At 34.8% G+C, this 21,993-nt stretch overlaps 1 protein-coding gene and 1 pseudogene across 1 annotated transcript; one reads left to right on the top strand and one right to left on the bottom strand.

Annotated features, from left to right (window-relative positions):
* Positions 1-15: 15 nt before the first annotated feature.
* On the top strand, positions 16-21,978 carry LOC137924060 (zinc finger protein 16-like). Its single transcript, XM_068767375.1, has 14 exons — positions 16-332; positions 5,441-5,593; positions 6,547-6,717; positions 8,128-8,376; positions 9,424-9,699; positions 11,997-12,186; positions 13,155-13,332; positions 13,591-13,784; positions 14,676-14,983; positions 15,577-15,858; positions 16,801-16,878; positions 17,824-17,892; positions 18,401-18,484; positions 19,099-21,978. Exons 1-14 carry the CDS (start codon positions 204-206, stop codon positions 19,216-19,218), a joined length of 2,481 nt encoding a protein of 826 aa, XP_068623476.1. The 5' UTR covers positions 16-203; the 3' UTR covers positions 19,219-21,978.
* Positions 10,403-11,410, bottom strand: LOC137924328 (dnaJ homolog subfamily B member 13 pseudogene; annotated as a pseudogene).
* Positions 21,979-21,993: the final 15 nt, after the last annotated feature.

The raw sequence follows: 21,993 nt of genomic DNA on the forward strand, positions 1-21,993 counted from the left end.
TCAAGTCGTCTCTACGTTCGTGCGTTTTCCGACATATTTATGTGATTTTATCGTTTATATTCAATGTTGTAGTGACAAAATCTTTACCAAAGAAATTATGTTAGTGAAAAAAAGTGTAATAATATTATAAACATAATTTGTGATACAAAACAAGGTGTCATTGTATAACAAGGACGCAAACAAGTCTATAGCTGCACCTCAAAATGGCTGCTGTTAATAAAACTCTGAATCTAGAAAAAGTGTGCCGTGCTTGTTTGCAAATAAAAAAGGACATGCGTCCTTTATTCGAACAACTTACAGCGACAATGTTCATGGGAATATCCAAAGTGCAGGTGAGATGTCACACAAAATTTTGATATTTTGGGAAATTTACTGTCGTCCTTCTCGCACTTGTTAGTAGGCTTATCCAGTTCATCAACGACGGACGAGTTCCTATCGCACCATCTTTGTTTAGAAGTCATCAGATGGCAGGCCAATTTTAGGATTCAGAGGCCCTGCGTGTTCTCGGAATTTAATTGAGAAATATGCGTCTATCCTTGTCTCTTCAATTATGTTCACAAGTTTAAAACGAACAAGAAAAATAATATTTAGCCAAAATTAAATTATATTTAAACAAAAAAATGATTTAAAGATGTATGTATATTATTTAAAAATAATTACACTTATTATATTTTAAAAATCACTGCATTAATATGTATATATACATAAAATGATTATAACAATGTATTTCTTGAACAATAAGACGCAATTTATTGCTTAAAAGAAAATGTTTTAATATTACGTTCGTATAATGCACTACCAATGTTCAGTACGTCTTCACTTTTGGTATCCGTAGCATGTTCTAATTTTAATAGTACATTCAGATGTTACCTGCATCCAAGAATCGATTTTTCTATTAAAAATAGTTTGATCCCATTATCTAAAAAATATGGTTTTCGTGCTTTACCTCATTAGAAAACTTTTCGATAAACGAAAAATTCTTGAATGTTTGTGGCTTTCGACAAATGTATCCAAATTTCCTTCTCATTTTTATGTTATTATAATTTAAAAAAAATAACCATGCAATTCCAACACCGCCGATCATTATAAAAAAAAACCAACATCTAAATGAATTATTAAGAAATGATGTCACCAATTATTTACCAAATTAAAGAATGGTCAAAATAAGTAAAATGAGTTAAATTTTTAATGTCAAAATTCAATACACTTGTTTTTGGCTTTAAGCTATGATTTCAATAAAAATTATTTCTATATAGCGACTGCCAAAAAATTTTAATGTTAAAAATTGCTCGGACTATCAAGAAGCTTGGCCATTATTGGTCCAAGATATGTTGTGCAACTTTTTTTACATATGCGTACAGTCAGACAAATGAAGAATTTAGTTAATAAATTAAAAAATAAAGCGGAATTTATAATATCTAAAAACATATTTGACATATTATAAGTATTAAATAAAAACGTGTTGATTCGTAGCTAAGTATAAAATGAAATTTTTTTTGTGGTATCGTCCAAACAAATGGTGTGATCGGTATTAGTAAATGTACTTACATAAATTTCACATTTTTTTAAACATATAAATTTAACGATTAAAAAATATGATACTTATGTCCGTTGAAATATACGAGCTCAGCTAACAAAATGATGGCGTAATACTCAAACACCAGAATAATGACTTATGGATAGAGAATATCACTTACCGTCAGGGTTACATAGTCATGGGATATAAAAATGTGACTCAGTCAGGAATAGTCAACAATTGTTATCCACGGGCCGTATTAGTAAAAAATGAACAACATCGAAAGAAAAATACAAATAAAATATATTCTTTGTTATTAAAAAATATGCCTCCTAATTAGTCGTCGTTGTTTCAATCCTTAGTCTAGGCCCTCCTGTAAGGCATAGAGCTCCCCAAAAGATATTTATGGGGGTATATATCATAATTGACATGCTTGGCCATACCATTATACCACAATGCATTCACCAACTCGCCTAGGCTGGATAATGTAATTATGGTACGTAGATGACACTGCTGCCCATCCTCTAGAAACTTGTTTGTGTGCAGTAGCAATCGTATATAATTAATGCACAGAAGGTGAATTATATTACATTCTATCTCGGTAATAGTACCCGCGAACTTCGATCAAGTGTCCTCTTACGCAGAGCTACCACTGTTCTATGCTAATTTTACTACAATCGCCAAACTTTTACTTTTAACGGCAAAACGCCTTTGTTTACAATGTAATTTCTCTTTCCTACACACATAACATATAGATTGTATATGCATATACTTATTTTAAATATATATTTAATCAATTGTCATTACTTATTAATTTAAGAAAATGGCTAAGAAATATAATACTAGAACATTAATTATTTATCCTTTAATTTATTTATTTTCTTAATATGTCTCTATTCTTTCTGAAGCAAGCGTGATCTAAGTTAGTTTGATGTTTTATTTATAATTGTATTTGTAATTTTTTATTGTACTTTATTTATAATAAATATATGTTGATAAATGTATGCTATATACATATCTATGTATATGTCTGTATGTTTATGTGTTTCTTCTATATGTACACGTTAACTACAGATTATTTATAACTCTACTTTTCCATACTATGGTTGTCTGGAAGAACTTGGCTCGTGCCTCTTTACTGTGATGCAATATTGTATATATTCTCTAACATGTACGATGGAGTAAATAAATAAATAAATTCTGTTTTAAATCGGAACAATATAAATTATAGAGGAATAACTTCCTGAGTTTTGACTTCTACATTTTTATAGAACACCCTTCTCCGGTATTCTCGGTCAGGTGATAATACAGGTCAATTAACTACCTTACAAAATACTTTGTTTACGCGCGTTCAGACATGGGTACAGGGCGGCGAGATTGTTCCCTGCTCCGAAACAACGTACGTTCATATCACACCGTGTCCCCGAAAACAAGACGTGTATATTTTGCATTGTTTCCTTATAACTTTTTGACTGTAGTATGAATGAGTATTATTATATTCCATAATTGCTTAAAGTCTCTAATGATTTTTGCCCAACAGTTGTCTATTTTATTGTAGATTTAAATTTGCGACAATTTTTTTAAATTATTATTAACCTTAAAGTGCACAAGTGTCAAATGACAGTTATATCTGACCCGTATTACCTGCAAATCAATTTTAGAATACGTCGGAACAAAAACAAGATATTCACTATCGTCTAAAAGTTTTGGAAGCACATCTGTTATTGGCCAAAACGAAACAACACCTGCTACAGGCGGTAAAATTTTTAAATGTTATCTTTGCAGCTTTTTACTATTGTTTACATATTAACAAAAGGATCGTCGGCTCTCATTAAACATGTTTTACCAATTTCTTAAATTTTGACGAGACAGGTGTTTTTTGACTTGGGACTGCGGTTGCATTCTTTTGTGGTTTGAAGTATTGCTGTCGGTGTTATTTTTTATGTTCAACTTTTTTGAGTCTTGTTTAGCCGCACTTGAGTAGTGGCACGCGCAAATTGTGATATTAACATTATCTGAATTCGGAAATTATTGTCTACGGCTTTTCCTACTTTTTTTGTTTTGAAAATGGTAAAACGAAATCAAATCACGCTTGAACAGCGAAGTGCTATTTGTAATCTTCGAGAGGAAAGATACAGTGAACGTCAAATTACAGCAAGGCTGAGAATTTCTTGCAAAGGTTCATAGTTCTGACTAAACGGAATCGTCGCTTAATAGCGCCACAAATTACTGCAACAGTGAATAGCACGCGAGAAACTCCCATCTAGGTAACAACTGTTAAACGACGACTTCTAACTGTGGGTGTAAGAGGATATGTTGCTGCTAAGAAGCCCAAATTAACAATTTGATACAAGAAAAATAGACTAGAATGGGCAAAGACACATAAAAATTGTACTACAGATCAATGGGAAAATGTGCTATGGGATAATGACGTCGCCACTGCTTTACTTTAATATTTAATGAAATTTTCATAAAAAATCTGTTTTTGCCGAAAGCATTGAGCTTTTAAACATTCCTGTGCCGTTAGTAGAGTAAAAATAAAACTTTTACGCGAAACAACTTCTCGATACGCTACGTATAATAAGCATACAAAAACGCTTAATTAATTCCTTATTCAATTTTCATAAGATAGTAATAGATATCTTCGCTTGCCAAAAAAAAAGACAACTGGCTTTTATGGTAAACTCAGGTTTTCGTTTATATAAATCCCATCAAAAAGGTCACGTGGCGCCTCTTCTTAGCAATAACATAACAACCCGTGTTATACATTTCTATAGTTATTACCTTATTTACCTTCAAGTTATGTATTCAAAGGTCATATAGCCTTTGTTATTGTAAAAGGGCTCTTATGCACTCAAATGAATACAGCTTTGTTCGTCATGAACGACATCCAAATCGTAAATATAGAATAGCTGAGAGCCAAAAAGTCAGCCTTAAAACATCAATCAATCGCAAGTCATAAGTTATGCTGGGTATATTCTAATTTCAAATAAATATACACTTTTTTAAAAGTACCGAGTTATTTACTGCGTAACAAAAGCGACAATGTTCATTTTGCGGCGAAGTTGGCTTTAATCTAGCCAACCCTTTTTTTCTCCCGCGGGGAAACCCTGCATGGGATCTCCTCCGCTGAGGAGGCAACGAAAGGGTTATGCCGAACTTTTACCAGCTAAACCCCAATAACAGTCTTGTTCGACGCCTTTTCTTAAAACTACGGGAACGCCTCCGCATACTACCGTATTTGTAACGGCAGTGGCCAAGTGCCTCAACTCCTTAGGATAGACCTTCAGCTCTCCCACCCGTTATCACAAACATGGAAGATTTAGCTCGTACGCCACCTCAGGGCCAGGACATATCTTTGGCAGATCACCCCAAGGCCTTATTATAGGGAATGGTGAATAGCCCGGTATCACCTCCTCCGACGTCCAAGCTACGAGTAAAGTGCTCCAATGTTCTTTCTCCCCGCAGACTCCTTACATTACGTTTTCGCAGAAGATTAAACCAGAACTCCATGACCGCTCGTTCTGTATAATCGCTCTAACGAAGGCTGGCAATCGGAGGTCGTTCCTCAAAATATCGGCGAGTTCTAGGCACAACAGAACCTATCTCTCTATTATGACTTAACCCTTAGTAGCCTGATTTACGAAAGTGATTTTTTTTAATATTACTGTGTTTGCTTGAGGGTCTAGATGAAGGGTAAAATAGATTTTTTTTTTAATTTCGTTGGAAAAAATATTATACAACAGTAAAATACGTACAGCCAACCTATAAAAAAACTAATAGTAATGTGAACATTCGGTTTAAAAGATTGGTACCAATATTGAAACTCCAGGTTATAAAGGGTTAAAAATCTATACACCGTATCCATCAGGTAACCTAATGTTCAAAAAAGAACTTGTCCACATTTTTTTTGTCTTTTCATAGGTCGCTGTTGGGGATGGTTTGCCTGCACAGCTGTGTCTGCAATGCGTGCACCAGATATCAAGATGCCATGCGTTCAAAGAGATGGTGGAACGGAATGACGTCACGCTGCGGGAGCAAGCCAAGCGAATGGCAGAGCAGGCTCGCAAGGACGAAGTATGAAATGATTTTCACCACACGCAAATTCCAGGAGACCGGTCTTCGTGGCAGTTATTGGGGAAGGCCTGAGCCATGCAGTGGTTGTCTATCGGCTGACCTGATGATAATGATAAAATTACTTTCAAGATGGTATTATAATATCAAAAGTTGTTTAATCAGAGAAATATCCTAAATTAGGTCTTTTTCTTCATACACAACCGTTTTCATAAGATTATGGCTTAATTATATTTATACAAATTTACATATACGGGATGATTGGTTGTAAATTTAAATACTTTAAAGTGATCACGCTGAAATATGTTAAATTCGTTAGTATTTTTTATTAGAATGGGACAGGCTTCTACCATTACAATGTCTGCAGGGAGCCACAGTGAAAATCAATTAATTTTAATATGCTACTACATACTAGAACCATACTAGATCATTATCCAAATTTAAAATTCACTTTTACTTGCTATTTTACAATTACGCTATGTATTATTTCTCTGTGTATCTAATATTAAACCGTAACTGAACTAGACATTGACCCTTTTAAAAGTTTTACACTTGTAATGATCATACTGTATATATGTATCTGTATGTATTTAGGCTTCGCGAATCAAGTAGTGAGTAATAAAAAAATATAAATAAATAAAAACAATTCTGGTATTGATCGCCTCGAGCGTTAAAATCGCCTCTTGTACTATATAAATTCTACCTTTTTTTCCCTCTATTTTTTGTCTATTTTGTACAAAAGCGTTAATAAAGAAATGAATAACATGATAAGAGTTTTAAATATATTAATTGCATTATTTTTTGCACAACCCAGACATCATAACCTTAAACGAGAATGGCTGTTTAATGATTTAGAGAGAATAACCACATGACGATTAGCGAGTATTTTTTCATTATTGTTAATCATTGCTACATTTATACTTCGTAAAACACAATTTGTTAAATGTGTCCTCCAGGAAAGCAGCATAAGCATTACATGTGAAGAACAGTCTCCGTTTATCCAGTACATAGAGGTGCCGATGGTTAACAACAGCAATCAGATGCTGGAGGGATTCTTCACGACATCGGAGGAGGAACAGGTCTCTACGCAAGAGGTCATACAAAAAGACAACTATGAGATTGAGAAGGTATTCTCTTCTATACAATCTGTTTATGTAAAGATATCATTCTCTATATTGTAATTTTGATTATACTATATTATTTATATAATTTTGATTATACTATATTTTGATTATACATTATTTATTTTTTTGGCGATGTTCAATATTTTAACATTTAGTGATTTTACATTCGTAAAGACAGTTCTAGATTCAGATTTTAGTCATACCAACTTCTAGAACTTTTTCTAAACATTTTGTGGGTGACGGCTATATTGACGTTTCCTGCCTTCGTGACAATATGTATAAGGTTACACCATAATTGCCACGCTTGGCTGGCGGGTTGGCGATCGCAGTGTGGTGCTATGATTCGCAGAGATTGCATATTGCTGCCCATCCTCTGGAAACTTTATTGTGAGCAGTGGCACTCTGTATAATTAATGCACTAAGTTTGAATTATATTTACGACCACCCCGAAAATCAAACCCGCGACATACCACGAACTAATTATTTGGTACATTAATTTATAAAATGTTTTTAAAAATATACGAAATGCCGTAAATTATCCTTCAAAGAGCTCTGATATATCTCACATTGGTATAATATGTGGCCAGAATGTTTTTTCTAGCACGATATAGATTACCTAAAGGATTTTGTTAAATTACACACAAAAAATGGCAGTGCGAGCCACACGAAGCTTGCGGGAACAGATTATAGTTAGAAGGCAGATATACACAAGTAAAAACATAATATCAGTTTTATACAAACAGCGATCCCTAGCCAATAATACGAGCGTCCATAAATCCTATTGACCGCACACAACACATACACTTTAAATACATTTTTACTACTACATATAATCTAGGAAAGTTTCAAAATCACGCGATAATATTTAATATCTACACCTAAACGTGCTTGAAAATGACGCTTTCTACACTGGGTACATTAAAAGTTACAGCTACTAGAAGTGCCTATTCCTCAGAAAATAAATGTGCCCTATAACTAAGGTGATGAACTACTACGACATAATCAACGAAATATTTTGTAATAAATTCATAGTGAAAATTGTACGCGGTAGAGGTAGTAACCATATAGCGTAATATATAATAGTTAAGTAACCCGTTAAAGGATTTAGGTTTATCAATAGCGATAAATACCTCATTTCTGTAGCGTCGTTAAAAATTTGATTATCACATTCATTGCGTTAGGTCTGAAACACATCTCGATTTTTGTTTTATGTGACCAACAAATCATTTCACACTTTGGAGCAGAAGCCATGTTTAAAGTGCTTTACTAATGATTGAAAAGGTAATGTAACGGACTTTTTGGGTCTTTGTTATTCATCTTGAAAATATGTACGCGGCTCCTCTTTTTAAGAGACAATGATGAAATAATCGAACAGTGAGTTCACGGAATACTAACACGTTACGTTTGTTTCAGGTCGAGCCAGAACAAAACCAGACTCCCAAAGAAGACGACCCGTTAAACATGGACGAAGACAACTACATGCAGCTAGTGGTGTTCCAAGTCACGTCATCCGTGTCCCCCGGTCGCCACGTCTGCAACCTGTGTCACAAGGAGTTTAAACACGGTCGTTGGCTGAAGTTGCACATGAGGTCTCATGCAAACTGGATCAAAGCCAACTGCAAGAAACCGCCCATGTGTCACTTGTGTAAAAGAACTTTCAAGGTGAAAATGCTTAGTGAATTTATCATTTCATTTATTTTATTTTTTACTTCGTACAGTCTCTTACAGGAATTTTCTAGGTCTAGGGTTTGATATCCGAAACAAATCTTACATAACTCACACTGTGGATTGATTATATAGGATTGTCATTGTTCACAAACAAGTTTCCAGAGGATGGGCAGAGGCGTCCTCTGCTTATCATAATACCATACTGCGATCGCCAACCCGCCTGTCAAGCGCGTCAATTATGGTAACTTCCATAGATATCTTTAGGTGAGGCCTATGCTCTCTAGCAGGCCTTTATAAACCGACAGCGAAGGAAAGATGGATGCAGTGGCAGTCTATGGGCTAAACCAAACGAGGAATTTTCTATAAATCGATCCTTTACGGTTCATTGAAATATAACTCTACTTTAAGGCATTGCAAAGACGTATAGTTTAGGATTTTCAGGTCCCATTTGTCCATGAAAATTTATTAACATATACAGAATATTATTAAAAAATCTGACTGTAAATAGAATTTTGGAGATACGATACATATTTTTTAAATGTATAGTAGTTATCAAGGATACTTATAAGTAAAAACATTTGTGGGGTTTGGTCGACACGTGACGGAAAAAATGTCGGAAATCTTCAGACTATTCTTGTTAAGAAACCCGACGGATTAGCAATTTGAAATGATGATACATTTTTCTATATAGGTCTAATAAGTGTTTATGTAATAACACTGTATACTAAAGTGAAGTTAGTTGATATTTTTCATAACGAAGGCGAAAGGATTCCACGCGTGCATCTTTTTGGGCCCTTACATTAGTCCAAGAGAGGATATCGGCATAGTCGGTCTTTGATATTTCATCTTGCCCATACGTTCCATATTTGTAACGTTACTACTCTGCACCCCTTACCCCGCTTCTTGTTGGACTAGGTCTGTCCATATCCACGTCACAGGCAAGTATTCTGAACTCCTTATTAATTTAGCAACTTCCAATGCCTTCCTATTATTGTGTTGTTTTTATCACTAGGTTAATAGAGACCATTTCTTTGCATTTAGGGTCCAGGTATGCTGCGAATGCACATGCGTACTCACGAGCAGCGACCGCCAAAGCAGCCAACGTGTTCGGTCTGCCAGAGAACCTTCCAGACGAAGACGCTACTCTACCGGCACAGGCAAACACACTTCGAACAAAAGACACATCAGTGCACCGTCTGCGATAAACGCTTCTTTAGCGGCTATGCATTAAGGTCGCATTTGGCACGGCACAGGGGAGAGAGGCCATACGTGTGCTCGATTTGCTCCAAGAGCTTTTATAACCCAACAGATTTGAAGGTGAGTTTAAAGATAAGAAAGAGAATATTTTAGGAGTTTTTCCTAGGGTACCCGATTTTTCCAACACATTTATGAGTATAAATGACGGTGGCTCTATGAATTTGAACAATGCATAAATTATTTCATCATTGTTACTCAAAAAATGATGAAGTGGAAACCGGCATATTTTTTTTAACTAAACTTATCAGATTACAACTCAGAAGCCAAGCCCCCTTTTTAAAACGAAAGTAATTTCACGGACAGTTTTTGTTTTTTGACTTGTTTTTAAGAGTTTAATCCAAGCTGAGGAACCGTGAAAAGGACGGTAGGCTCAATGAAGCATTCGCCGAAGTGATCTAAGAGCTCTGTGGATTACCAATCTCGTCAAATCAATAAAGTCAAAAAATAGTACGTAGTGACCAGAGCCGAAGCTGCCCTGGGAGCCTTCGAACATCGCTACCATATTAGAATACTTAAGCTAGACGTAATCTGCAAATGCTGGGCAACAATGAAGTCCGGTCTTAAAAAATGAATTAGAGTGCTGAACCTCAATGATCTATTGCTATTATAGGATCATGTCAACTTTAAATAAAACATTATAACTTTAAATAAAACGAATAAGTGACTGCGTAATATATTACTATACTATAAAGGAAATAATAAAATTTCGTAATAAGTATTAAAATTAAGGAGAACAAAATGTATATCTCAGTCTAACTAATAATTAGTTCATTTTGGTCAAAGCGCCGCATTCTATCTTATCGAATTTCTTGTCATCTTCCTCCTTTATTCTGAAGGCTTCCGCGAAGGATTTTTTACTTCTTTTCGACAAGTAGTCGGGGAATTCTATCTGGAATCGTATGATCAAGTTTCCTTTTGCTCTGGAGGGGCAGGCCAGTAGCGGAAGCCCTTCACACTCGATTATCTTCTCGAACGTGGGCGTGATTACGTCGGTTATCTTGACGCGTAGAACGCGCCCATCCAATGTCATTAATGTGATCGTTAACCCACATAAAGCTTCTTGTAAAGATATCGTTCGGACAGTGAGTAGATCGCTCAACCCGGACCGTATGTAGGTCTCGTGCGGACGGTCTTCCGTGAGAAAGACCACATCTGCTGGAATCCTCGTTGGGCCCTGGTCGCCTTCTTCTTTGAATCTCACTTGCGTGTTAGGGTACATGCCTGGTTTGATTGGTATAGAGAGTACTTTCTCTTTAAGCTTTAGTTCGGTGCACGTTTCGTCTGTGAAAACCAAGCGTTGGATTTTCATTTTCTTTAGTCCGCCTTTGTATATTTCCTCTAGAGATAAAGCGAGCGGTCGTATTATAGTCGGATCTTTTTCCTTGTATCCTTTGCCGAGAGGCGAATCAAATATTGGTAGCGGATTCTCGTAGTAATCTAGCAAATCTGCATAAGGATTGGTCGTTCCAAAAAACTCGTGAAACGTTCTCAATGGGTCACCGTGGTACGTGTAGGGTTGGATGTACTCTGTTGGACCGGGAACACCTCTTTTCAGACCCTCTTCACCATACTGATCGTACACTTCCCTCCTCTTGTGATCTACAAGGACCTCATAAGCTTCAGCTATGAGGGCGAATATTTTTTTCATGTTTTCATCATCGTCGTACTTTTCTGGGTTGTATTTGAGAGCCAGACGTCGGTACGCTGCCTTTACCTCGTGTTGCTTGCACGAACGTTTTATCCCCAAAATCGCATAGTAATCGAAACCCATATTATATTTTATCGATAATTATAAATATATACAAAAAATTACTAGACAGACGTCATTTTGACATTTTCAATGCTACATGACTTTTATAACAACACTTTTTTTATTAAAATATGACAATTTTATGTTTATTATGTGTCCATGCCATGTGGGGCGTATAAGACCCTCGCTGCACTTTCCGTTCAGACCATTTGCAGTTCTCATTAAAAGACAAAGGTTTCCTAATAATGAATTGTGGGGTCTAATATATGTTAGATAACTTCAAATCACGTATGCGCGTACGTAACGACATTCCTAATTCTTAAATGAAACTCTTTTATCATCTTTAATGCTTTATATGCATTCTCTGTCTCTCAATCTAGAGTTATGTGCTATGGTTAAAAGTAGGCACGTGTGTAAATAGGACGAAATTTAATACAAAACCTTTAAAATACTATTTAGGTATGATATGATTGGTTGTGGAGGTAAAAGCTTTAAAGGTTTTCGCTGATAATTTTAATACGATGGATAGTAAACTAAATATATAATTACTCTAAGCAAATACTTAAATAGTATTATAAATGATTGTAAAATTGGAGTGTTTTTGTAGGTCCACTTCAGACTGCATACGGGCGAGAAACCTCTGAAGTGTTCAGAGTGCAACAAGACTTTCCGTCGTCACTCAACACTGTGCCAACACATGAAGAAGCACCGCGGGATACGCAACCACATCTGCTCCGTCTGCAACAAAGGCTTCTACGAAGTCTCTAAGCTTAACGCTCATATGAGAGTGCATACAGGTACCCTCATCATCATTGACCCTTTTGTTTCGGAACGCTATACTGGTGTTATAACAGCACGAGATGAAGTCCTCTCGTGAGGGCCCATTAGCCAAGTCATTATTTAGACCGTCTGCCGAAGGAAGTACTCTGTGGCTTCTCAATCCGGTAAAATTGTTGTATATAGTGACGTCTATACCTCTTGCTTCACTACCGAAAAAAGTGCCTGTGACGCCTACGTCCCCTGCACCCTGCTGCCACGAATATGCGGAATCTGTAAATACCACTTTGACAGCTGTAAAATTTCGGTCCAAACAAAATTATTAGAGATGACGTGTATTCGACGCGTGTAGAGCTTAATACATAAATTTCAGTAAATTTAGAAAACCTTTGGCTTATGTTTAAGTTACATTTATCTTAGAACTTTATGTATTACACTTAGTTTAATACGATTAAAAAAAAACTTCTATGCTAGAAATGTGTCTTTAGTCGAGATTCATTATCATCATCATATCAACCGATAAAGGGCCAAAGCCAGGCAAATACATCCCAAATATTGGCACTTTGACCAGTGTTGCGCTGCTCGCATCCACAAACTTGTTGCAACCTTAACTATGTTGTCGGTTAATCTTTTTAGACTACCCACGCTGCATCTATATGTTTTGGACGTTATTCGAGAATATTTCGGCCCCAACGGCCATCGATCTCGACCACAGTCACTTTAAACTAACATTCTTTGAGTTACGTCGATGACTTTTATTCTTCTGCGGAATTTTTTTTTAATCGATCTCGCATCTAAACTCCGAGCACAGCTCTCCATTTCTCTCTAGGTGACATTGAGCCTTAGAAGGCCCATTGTAAGCAACCACGTCTCAGATCCGTAAATCATCACCGGCAGCACACCGTTCAGAATTTTCGGGTTTGCAATTGACGAGAAACTATGAAAGTTCAAGTGTAGCAGGTACAAGTTGTTATTGTTGATTATAAAGGTGAGCGTCCGTTCGAGTGCCAGTACTGCGAGCGTAAATTCGCGCAGCAGTCTGCCCTTATCTACCACCGACGCACACACACCGGTGAGAAGCCGTACAGCTGCAAGCTGTGCCCGGCTCGCTTCACCACCTCCTCAGCCAGGAACAACCACATGCTCACACACACCGGACACAAGAGGTACGTTATTATACAAATATATACATATACATATGTATAATAAAGTTCCTTGATATTTTAAACGTTGTTTGATCATCATTTTTAATTATATGTATATGTATATTACTCATATTGATTTAGTAATAAGTAACGTGTAATTTTAGTTTTTTTTTTTTCATTTTCAATGAGATATAGCTAATTGTTGAGCCGCGTGTCCTATAGAGAAATATACATTTTTGCATAGTCTTCAATGTGTTAAGGCCAACGCTTTTGTCGCAGGTTCCTGTGCCCTGTGTGTTTCAAGGGTTGCACGACGCGTACTGAACTACGTGTGCATTCCAGCAAGCACACCGGCGAGAAGCTGTTTGGTTGCGAGCAATGTTCCCAGCGTTTTAGTTCTGCTTCCTACCTGGCCGTGCACCGTCGCTATCACACCGGCGAACGCAAATACCAATGCAACATATGCGACAAAGGTCAGCATACATTAGAACACGTTTGTGTACACATAGCATATTAAAAACCCAGTGTTTTAAAAATTTTGAAAAGTTTTTAAAAAAAACACCCCACACGGCTAGAAGAACCATGGTACTACTTCTTCGTATTTTTCCCTGAACAGTTGACAAGTCGTTTTGGTGATTTCCCCCGGCTATCCAGCTCATCGTATCTTACCCTCATGTACTTTTTGAGGGGGTATCTGATGGGTAAAGTCTACGAAGCGAACTCAGTTACTATCTCAGCGCTAAAAGAAAATGTCGTTCGCGATGTTAGTGCTATCCTAGGATAACTTTCGCAGCAAAGGACACGAAATATCTAGGCCAAATTCCAAAAGTGTACTCGACGTGATGGTCAGCATTTTGACGACATAATTTTTAAGAAATGAAATCCGCACAATTCTTTTTTTTTGATTTTACAGTGAAAATTTTTTACTTTATCACTTTCTTTTTTAATTTAGATTTGAAATACGAATACTGCTGTCGGACATCCTTTATCATTTCTTTATTTATGTCAAATGGCATCGCTAACACGTCAATAATATTCAACAATGAATAGTTTCCTTATGCCTTCCTCCGTATGCCGCCCTATTTTCTCGTCTTTTTCTTATTGCCTAATCGAATGAAAATTTCATACCAAGAACAATATTTTGTTTTATATTATACCTTGCCAGGAACCATTTATATGTCAACCATCGATGATACACTTCACCAAATTAAACATTTAAGATTGATTTATAGCTGGTACAGGCAGCCAAATAAAGCATTGAAATGTGAAGGTTCTAAGAAAAACCTATATTTGTTATAAAAATATAAGTTTTAATTTTTACTTTTTAAATCATATGTAACTAATATAAATTAATTTACTCACAGCGTACATAGAATCGAGCGCATACAAGAAGCATTTGAAAACGCACGAAGGAAAACAAGACACTGAATCTGTGAACTCGGAGGCCAGTTCTGAGACACAAAACTCTAGCAAAGACGAGGGTGAAAAGGAGACACAGGTCGCCATCCTGGGTGATGAACAAGTGGAGATGATCCAGGCGCAAGGACAGGAGCAGGTCATGCAAGGTCAACTTGAGAGCGCGAACACGACGAAACGCTTCAAGTGCGGACTCTGCGTTAAAACTTACATGTATCTACACAGCTTGAAAAAGCACATGCTCACGCATCTACCGGTAAGCATTTCTTCACTATAATCTTTATCAAAATCAAATCATTCAAGTCTCTGAAGTAAAAGAAACATCTCATGTAGCTTTAAAAATAATTTCCGACAATCGCGAGGCGTTACTTGCGTCGTCTGTCAAAAAACAAGACTACTATTGTCACTTTAGTTTTGTGGCTTCAGTCGGAAGTCACGATAATACTCGTATTTAGGCGATTGTGTTTCAAGCGTAGCAGCAACAAATACTTTAGGCGTTATTCCATCGCTTAAAGAGTGGCGTTGGACGGGACACATGAGTTCACAATTGAACTAATAAACGATTTGAATATTTCAGTGTGCGAGCTACACTTTTAAAGGGGTAATGCAGCTGATATCAATACACTTTTTTTTTACTGCAAAACAAATTTGTTCATAATAGCTAAAGGCTCTGAGAATTTTGATGAAGTAAAAATTAAGGCAACAACACAGTTAATACACATATAAGAAAACCTCGTCTATCTAAAATATATAATAATAACGATAAATATTAAAATAATCACCAAGTAATTTTAATCGACTTTCGATTGAACATATATTTATTGTTTACTTCTTTCCGCAAAACAATAGCAGCAACAACAGCCGCAGCAGCAGCAGCAACAGCAGCAGCAGCTCCAGCAGCAGCAAGAACAACAACAACAACAACAGCAACAACAGCACCAACAGCAGCAGCAGCAACAACAGCAGCATCACCAACATCAACACCATCAGGCGCAGAATCAACAAATGCAGCAGTCGCCACAACTACAACAGCAGGTGGTCCAGGTGGGCGGCGTGCCGCAGCTAGCCGTGCCGCTGCACGCACAGCATGTGCCACACGTTCAACAGGGTATCGCCGTCTCCGGAGTCCAGGTACTTTTATATTCTTTTTATGTATATATATGACGGTTTCTTTACTACTAACCAAACTAACCTTTGATCGTGTAATCGCCAAAGTAAAAAATATAGATTATATAGTACAATAAAAACTATACTTATATGCTTTCCAACGTAAGTGCAGGTGATAAATTTGGCCATTTAAAAACATAGAATTTTAAAATTGATGCAACAATCACTTAAGATTTGATTGATTAGGAAACGAAAAAGATGAGTGCAATCGGGAAATCTCTTAGCCACCATTTTAGAAGTAGAACGCCTACTGCATAGCATAGACCTCTCCCAAAAATCGCCACAATGACCTGTCTTACGCAGCCTACATCAGGCGACTTAACACGACCTTAGCTTGGGTTACCCACGCCGCTTCTATCGGCTCTTAGTCGCAACTCAAAAACCTTTCGGCCCTAATAGCTTTGACGAGCTGTGCACCGCCCACTGCTACTTCACACGAGCAGTTCTTCGAGCTACGCCTGCAGCGAAATTCTGAGCATATCTCTCCCCCCATTGTTCTCTGGGTGACCTTGAACGTTCATATAAGGCCTATTGTATGCCACCACGACCTGGATCCGTATGTTATCACTGGCAACACATATTGATCAAAGACATTCAGACATTGCGGTTTTTTTGACTAGAAGATATTTCGGAACTTCCCAAACTGCCCATCCGAGTTAGATTTGTCGATTGATCTCTTTCTTGAAGTTTGACTTACCATGCGGGAGTGTTCGTCCCAGATATACATATTCGTCTACAACTTCGAGCATAGCACCTCTGAGTACATGAGTAGGCACAACTTGGACATTAGTCGTCAAGTTCTGTATATCCGTATTTATTTTAAGGCCTACTTGTCCGAAGGCTCGACGGAGATCAATCAATCTTTTGTACGAACTTATAGAAGAGATATATTTATTGTTCTTGCAGGGAGGCCAACATACTTATCCGGTTATATCTTCAGTGCAATCCTTGCAGTTACAGCAAACGCACCAGCAAGTAAACACGGTAAATATATGTTACATTAATAATATGATAATTACAATAAACTTATTTTAAGAAATATAGTAGTAATAAGTATGTATTGGTCTGAGGTTTATTAAGTGCGAATGTACTCACTACTCTGATTTGTTATATGTAAGCTATTAAATTTTGCAACACAAAACTTTTTACTAAAAAGGAAAGTTAATGTAAACTGGTTTACGATAAGTCATAGTGTTTAATCCCAAATAAAAGTCAACAGCTAAATAAATCATCGATTAATAAACAAGAATTAAAAACTTAACACACCAGAAATTAATTTTTATTACTATTATAATTTATTATGATTTTTTTTTGTTTAAATATGTATATATGATAGATACATGATAAAATACAATAAATAAAAATAAAATGTAACGCCCAAATTTCGTCCTAGAATTTAACAAACCCTTCTTAAGTCTCGGCACCCATGTATAATAAAGTTTCAAGGGAAATCTTAGATCTTCCTTTTCTTTGTTTAAAATCTAAAATTAAAAGTATATTAATAAATAAATCTAATTGTAGCATCCAAGAGTTTTTAGTTGATCGAAGTGTGTGAAACTTAATTTGTCGTCTCTTTTACATTATTGATATTACAATGTATGCATTAAAAATTGTTAAATTTCATTTAAAAGAACTGGTGGTATCTTTTACTTAATGTTACCTAATTGAATAAAGTTATTCCGTATTTATTTGTATTTTGAAACAATTTTTATTAAAAATAATTGATTTGTTTTATTGAACATGTATCTATTTATTTATGGTTTTAAACATTGTATACTTATTTTTATTTATAATTTCATTTCATATGTCTTGATATTTTAATTCACTTTTTTTTGTAATCGGATTATTGTTGTTATTATTGCATGGTACTTGTAGTGTTTGGTTTTATGTTTGGTGGAGCTAAATAAATAAACATGTAATTGGTTTCAGCAACAACCTCAGCAGCTTCAGGTGCAGACTATACAAATACACCCTCCGCATCAACCAATACAAATACATGTGAGTACCTTATTGTAATTGATACAATTTATGCTGAATAAAAATTTGTATTTTTAAACATTATTTGTCTTAAGCAATCCTTAAGAAAATAAATGATGTGAACACTATATTTATAAATTTATATTTTAATAATAAACAATGAGTGCTTATAAAAAATAAGTTTATATATGAGTAAGACTTATTTTCATTATAATATTTTATGGTACATGTAGCCGCTATCGAAAAATATATGGCAACACTTAGAAATTCGTCAAGCGGCCAATGACTAGAAGTATTTACGACAGTCCAAAATAAATTCGCAGAAATTAAGGAAGAAAAAAACTTTAAAATGTTATCTTCCGTTTTAGGGCAGAGGTGTATGGCGACTGTAAATGAAAAAGTCCTCTGCCACGGGCTGCCACTAATAAGTAAATTAAATCATAAATCTCGATGTACCAGACACTTTCAACACAATAGTACATATCTGTTACATATAGTAGTTTTTTTATATATAAATATTCCATTTCAGGCTGTGGGAGTTCAGCAGGTTCAGCAACAGCAGTTGCACGTAGCGACATCCACCTGCCAGACGATGTTGCCTAATATACTGCAGGTAAGGATTTTTTAATTTAAATTTTTAATGAGTGAATTTCATATCATTTTAAATTTTTTTTTTATATTTAATAACACTTAAATAAAACAAAACATTACCAATTAATAGTAATATAATCCTTAATTTTTTTTTAATATTCTCAATGTGCAATAATTGTAATTTTCGATATATTTTTATAACTTGTGGTCAGTCTTTCTCCCATAGGTAGGTTTCTACGTAGGTGTTGTGGCCTATATTTCCAACAGAATAGTTATAAAACTTTATTGTTCACACTGTATTTCTACAATTAGGTAGAACTATAATCATATATATCACCTGTGTTAGCGCAGATATATTGTTATGTACCTTTACCTATGTATCTTTGAAAAAGCCAAAACTTAGAATGAAATGTAGTGATGATTACTTATATATATTAAGAATATCAGAACAGACTTATTTGGTAAAAGTTCGAATTAACGTGACCTCCTTTTGTAAAACAAAGAATATGAGAGTTACAAAGCGTCTTAACATAAGTCAAGCCATACATAATATTTATAGTAAAATATTTTTTTAATTTAAATTAATTAATAATAGGGTGAGACTTAAAATACATTCATTTAATTGTCATGTTTTAGCTCCAACCGGCGACTGTGGCCGTCTCGGGACTCGGACAGCAGGACTTGGGAGGAGTAGCTCACCGCATTATCCTTCAGCAACCGCCAACACACCCGGCACTATATACCATACACCACTGAGCTAAGCGCTAATCAAAACTACTTTTCGGTACACACTTAGTTTTCGAACATAGTTCGTGTATCGACTAGAGAGAGAAAGAGAAAGAATGAGTGTGAGAGAGATAGAGCACACGAATTGAAAGGCTACATAAATGACCAAGTGGTAATTAATAGTGATTAATATAAAAAGGGACAGCTATATGATACCTAGTTTTTCAATGTTAACACTGTTGGAAGCATTAAAGTGACATACGACCCTGCGGGCCAATGTAAATTGATTAATGGTCACATATCATTAGGAATTTCGATGTGAAGACGGTTTTCTTAATATATTTACTTTGCATAGGTGGATTAATAATTCACAATTTATAAAGTACTCCGTAACTACAGTAATGTAATAAATATAATTGAATTGTAATGTAAATTTTTTCAAATGTAAAACTTACTCTTAATTTTCCTTTATATTTAACCACATTTAGTGCTACACGAATTTATAAATTTAATATTGATATAGAATTTAAGCAGATGTGTTGCCCAGATGATAACGTGACACTCAATTGTGTATAGAAAATAATTTGTGGCGATAACACAATTTATTTGATAAACAATTTATTACACCAATTGTAGTCTAACAATGTGATCTTATATGTGTAAAATTGTATATAGGTTTTTATAAATGGAGACTGAATATTCGGATGCGTACTTATCTGAAGTAATTATTGTAAATTGTGGAGTCATCTTCTGTAAGTTGGAGTCAATACCTGCATAAAAACCTGTCTGTCATCTCACTCGCACAAGTAGGTGCTATGATAGAATATTTTCCCACAGATAAGATATTTTTCATATATTAAATTTTACTTAATTAAAAGTGAATCCTAATAATTTTTATTGATTAAAAATATTTAGCAACTATGTATCCAAACTAGCATATATTTTCATGTTTCTTTATACCAAATATCACAGTCACAATCTACAAAATGTCCAAAATTTATTGTATTTCAATGTAATTAAAATGTGTCCGGATATTCAATGTCCAATAACACAACCTGCCATATGTAGAATCAAGACTGCCGATAATTGACGAATTACGTTTGAAAATAGGATATTGGAACACCATATATATGTACACTTACATTTAGAGAAATATAGCCCCCATATATTGAAAATGTTTAAATGTAATTACTTTTTATTTGACGATAGCTAGTATGTTAATCATCGTTAGAAGAAATTTCATTATATGTTTGTATGCAACCATTTGCATTCCAATTGCTTGCATATACTTATTTTGGAAAAATCTCTGTGTTCATGTTTAAATCAAAATTAATTACGTAATTTATAATAAATGTGTATAAACTTAAATTAGATTCTTTGTTTCTTTATGTTTTAATTCTTCACAGATCTTGTATTGTTTCTTCCACTGTGTTCAACCATTTATTTTTACTTTTCGACTAGGTTGTGATTGGTATTGTATTTGTAGTTGAAATTATATTAATGGCTGATTGGTATTTTATTTTCTATATATTGTCGCAGTTTTTATTATGTTTGTGGTCGTGACATAAGCTTTTTCCACTAATTTTGAATAAGATGATTGGAACTTGTAAATATCTGTTACATGTATCAGGTATTATGTGGTATCTGTGGTATCGAATTGTCAACTGTGACATTTACAAAATGGCAGCTGAAACCTGAACGTTCATAACGTTTCTGTTTATCTAAATTTTCCAATTACTTTACAAGTAACAAGAGTTGGAATATAATTTGGAATGTAAAAGGTTAGAATGTGTAAGTTTTGTACATAAACGATGTATTTGCTTAGAAAATAGTTTATTACCGTTGCCTTAGTAATTTTAGAGTCAAGTACAATAATGTTTAAGATTAAATACATGCAAATAATTCGCTTAACAGATGCCATGGATCTTATTGGCTATTACACTAGATCATATAGAAATAAATTTACAATATTTCTCTTATGTTTCCTAAGTTTACTTGATTATAGAATATTTTTAATCATAACACGTATTAGTGTCAGTATAAATTGTCAATTTCAAAAAAAAAATGCTTCCTGTTTGCACACGAATGTAGTTAACGTTTTATAAATTGTTCGGATATAATTTTCTTTACGAACAGTAACTGAACAATAAAGTGTAAAGCAATATCTAAGAATTATTGATAATAAACTGACATTAACTTTCGTCAAATATCAGCATCCTTTGGTTTTGTAGAGCCCTGCCTTTATCCCATATTGTATTCAATTAGCGTTGTAATTGCAATAGACAAAGATAATGCTTTTTAGTACCATAGGTAATAGAATATCTCTTATGTTTCTTATGTGGCAAATCAAATGGAACATACAATAAACTTGCCCAAGATTTTGTGTTTTTAACATATTAGCTATATACTTAATTTCTGTGGAATTCCCCTTTCCGATGCTCTGTTGACGATGACGTAATGATGCCCCTACAAATGTAATGAAACATATATTTTATTGTCTGTTTGAGAGTATTTTGAAATTCTAAACATTATTAGTATTTACTCTCATTTAGATTTTAGGACTAGCGCATGTTAATATTGTTACGCCATTTCGTAATTATTCAATGTTAATAACGGCCATGACATTTTTAAGCTTTTGGAGTTAATAGAAATGTAGTTAACATTTAAAAACATAGATCTTGATGAATATATATTATCTTGTGATAAATCTGCTAAATTGTCTTAGACATCTATTGAGTGTGCTTCTTTTGTTTGTTTTTATTTTGAGTTTTTAAAATATACAATGTTACCATACATAAAATATCT

The sequence above is a fragment of the Battus philenor genome, unplaced genomic scaffold (genome assembly GCF_028537555.1).
Source record: "Battus philenor isolate CCGP_79_NKW_IND1 unplaced genomic scaffold, ilBatPhil1.0.hap1 SCAF_23, whole genome shotgun sequence".
Classification (NCBI taxonomy): Eukaryota; Metazoa; Arthropoda; class Insecta; order Lepidoptera; family Papilionidae; genus Battus; species Battus philenor.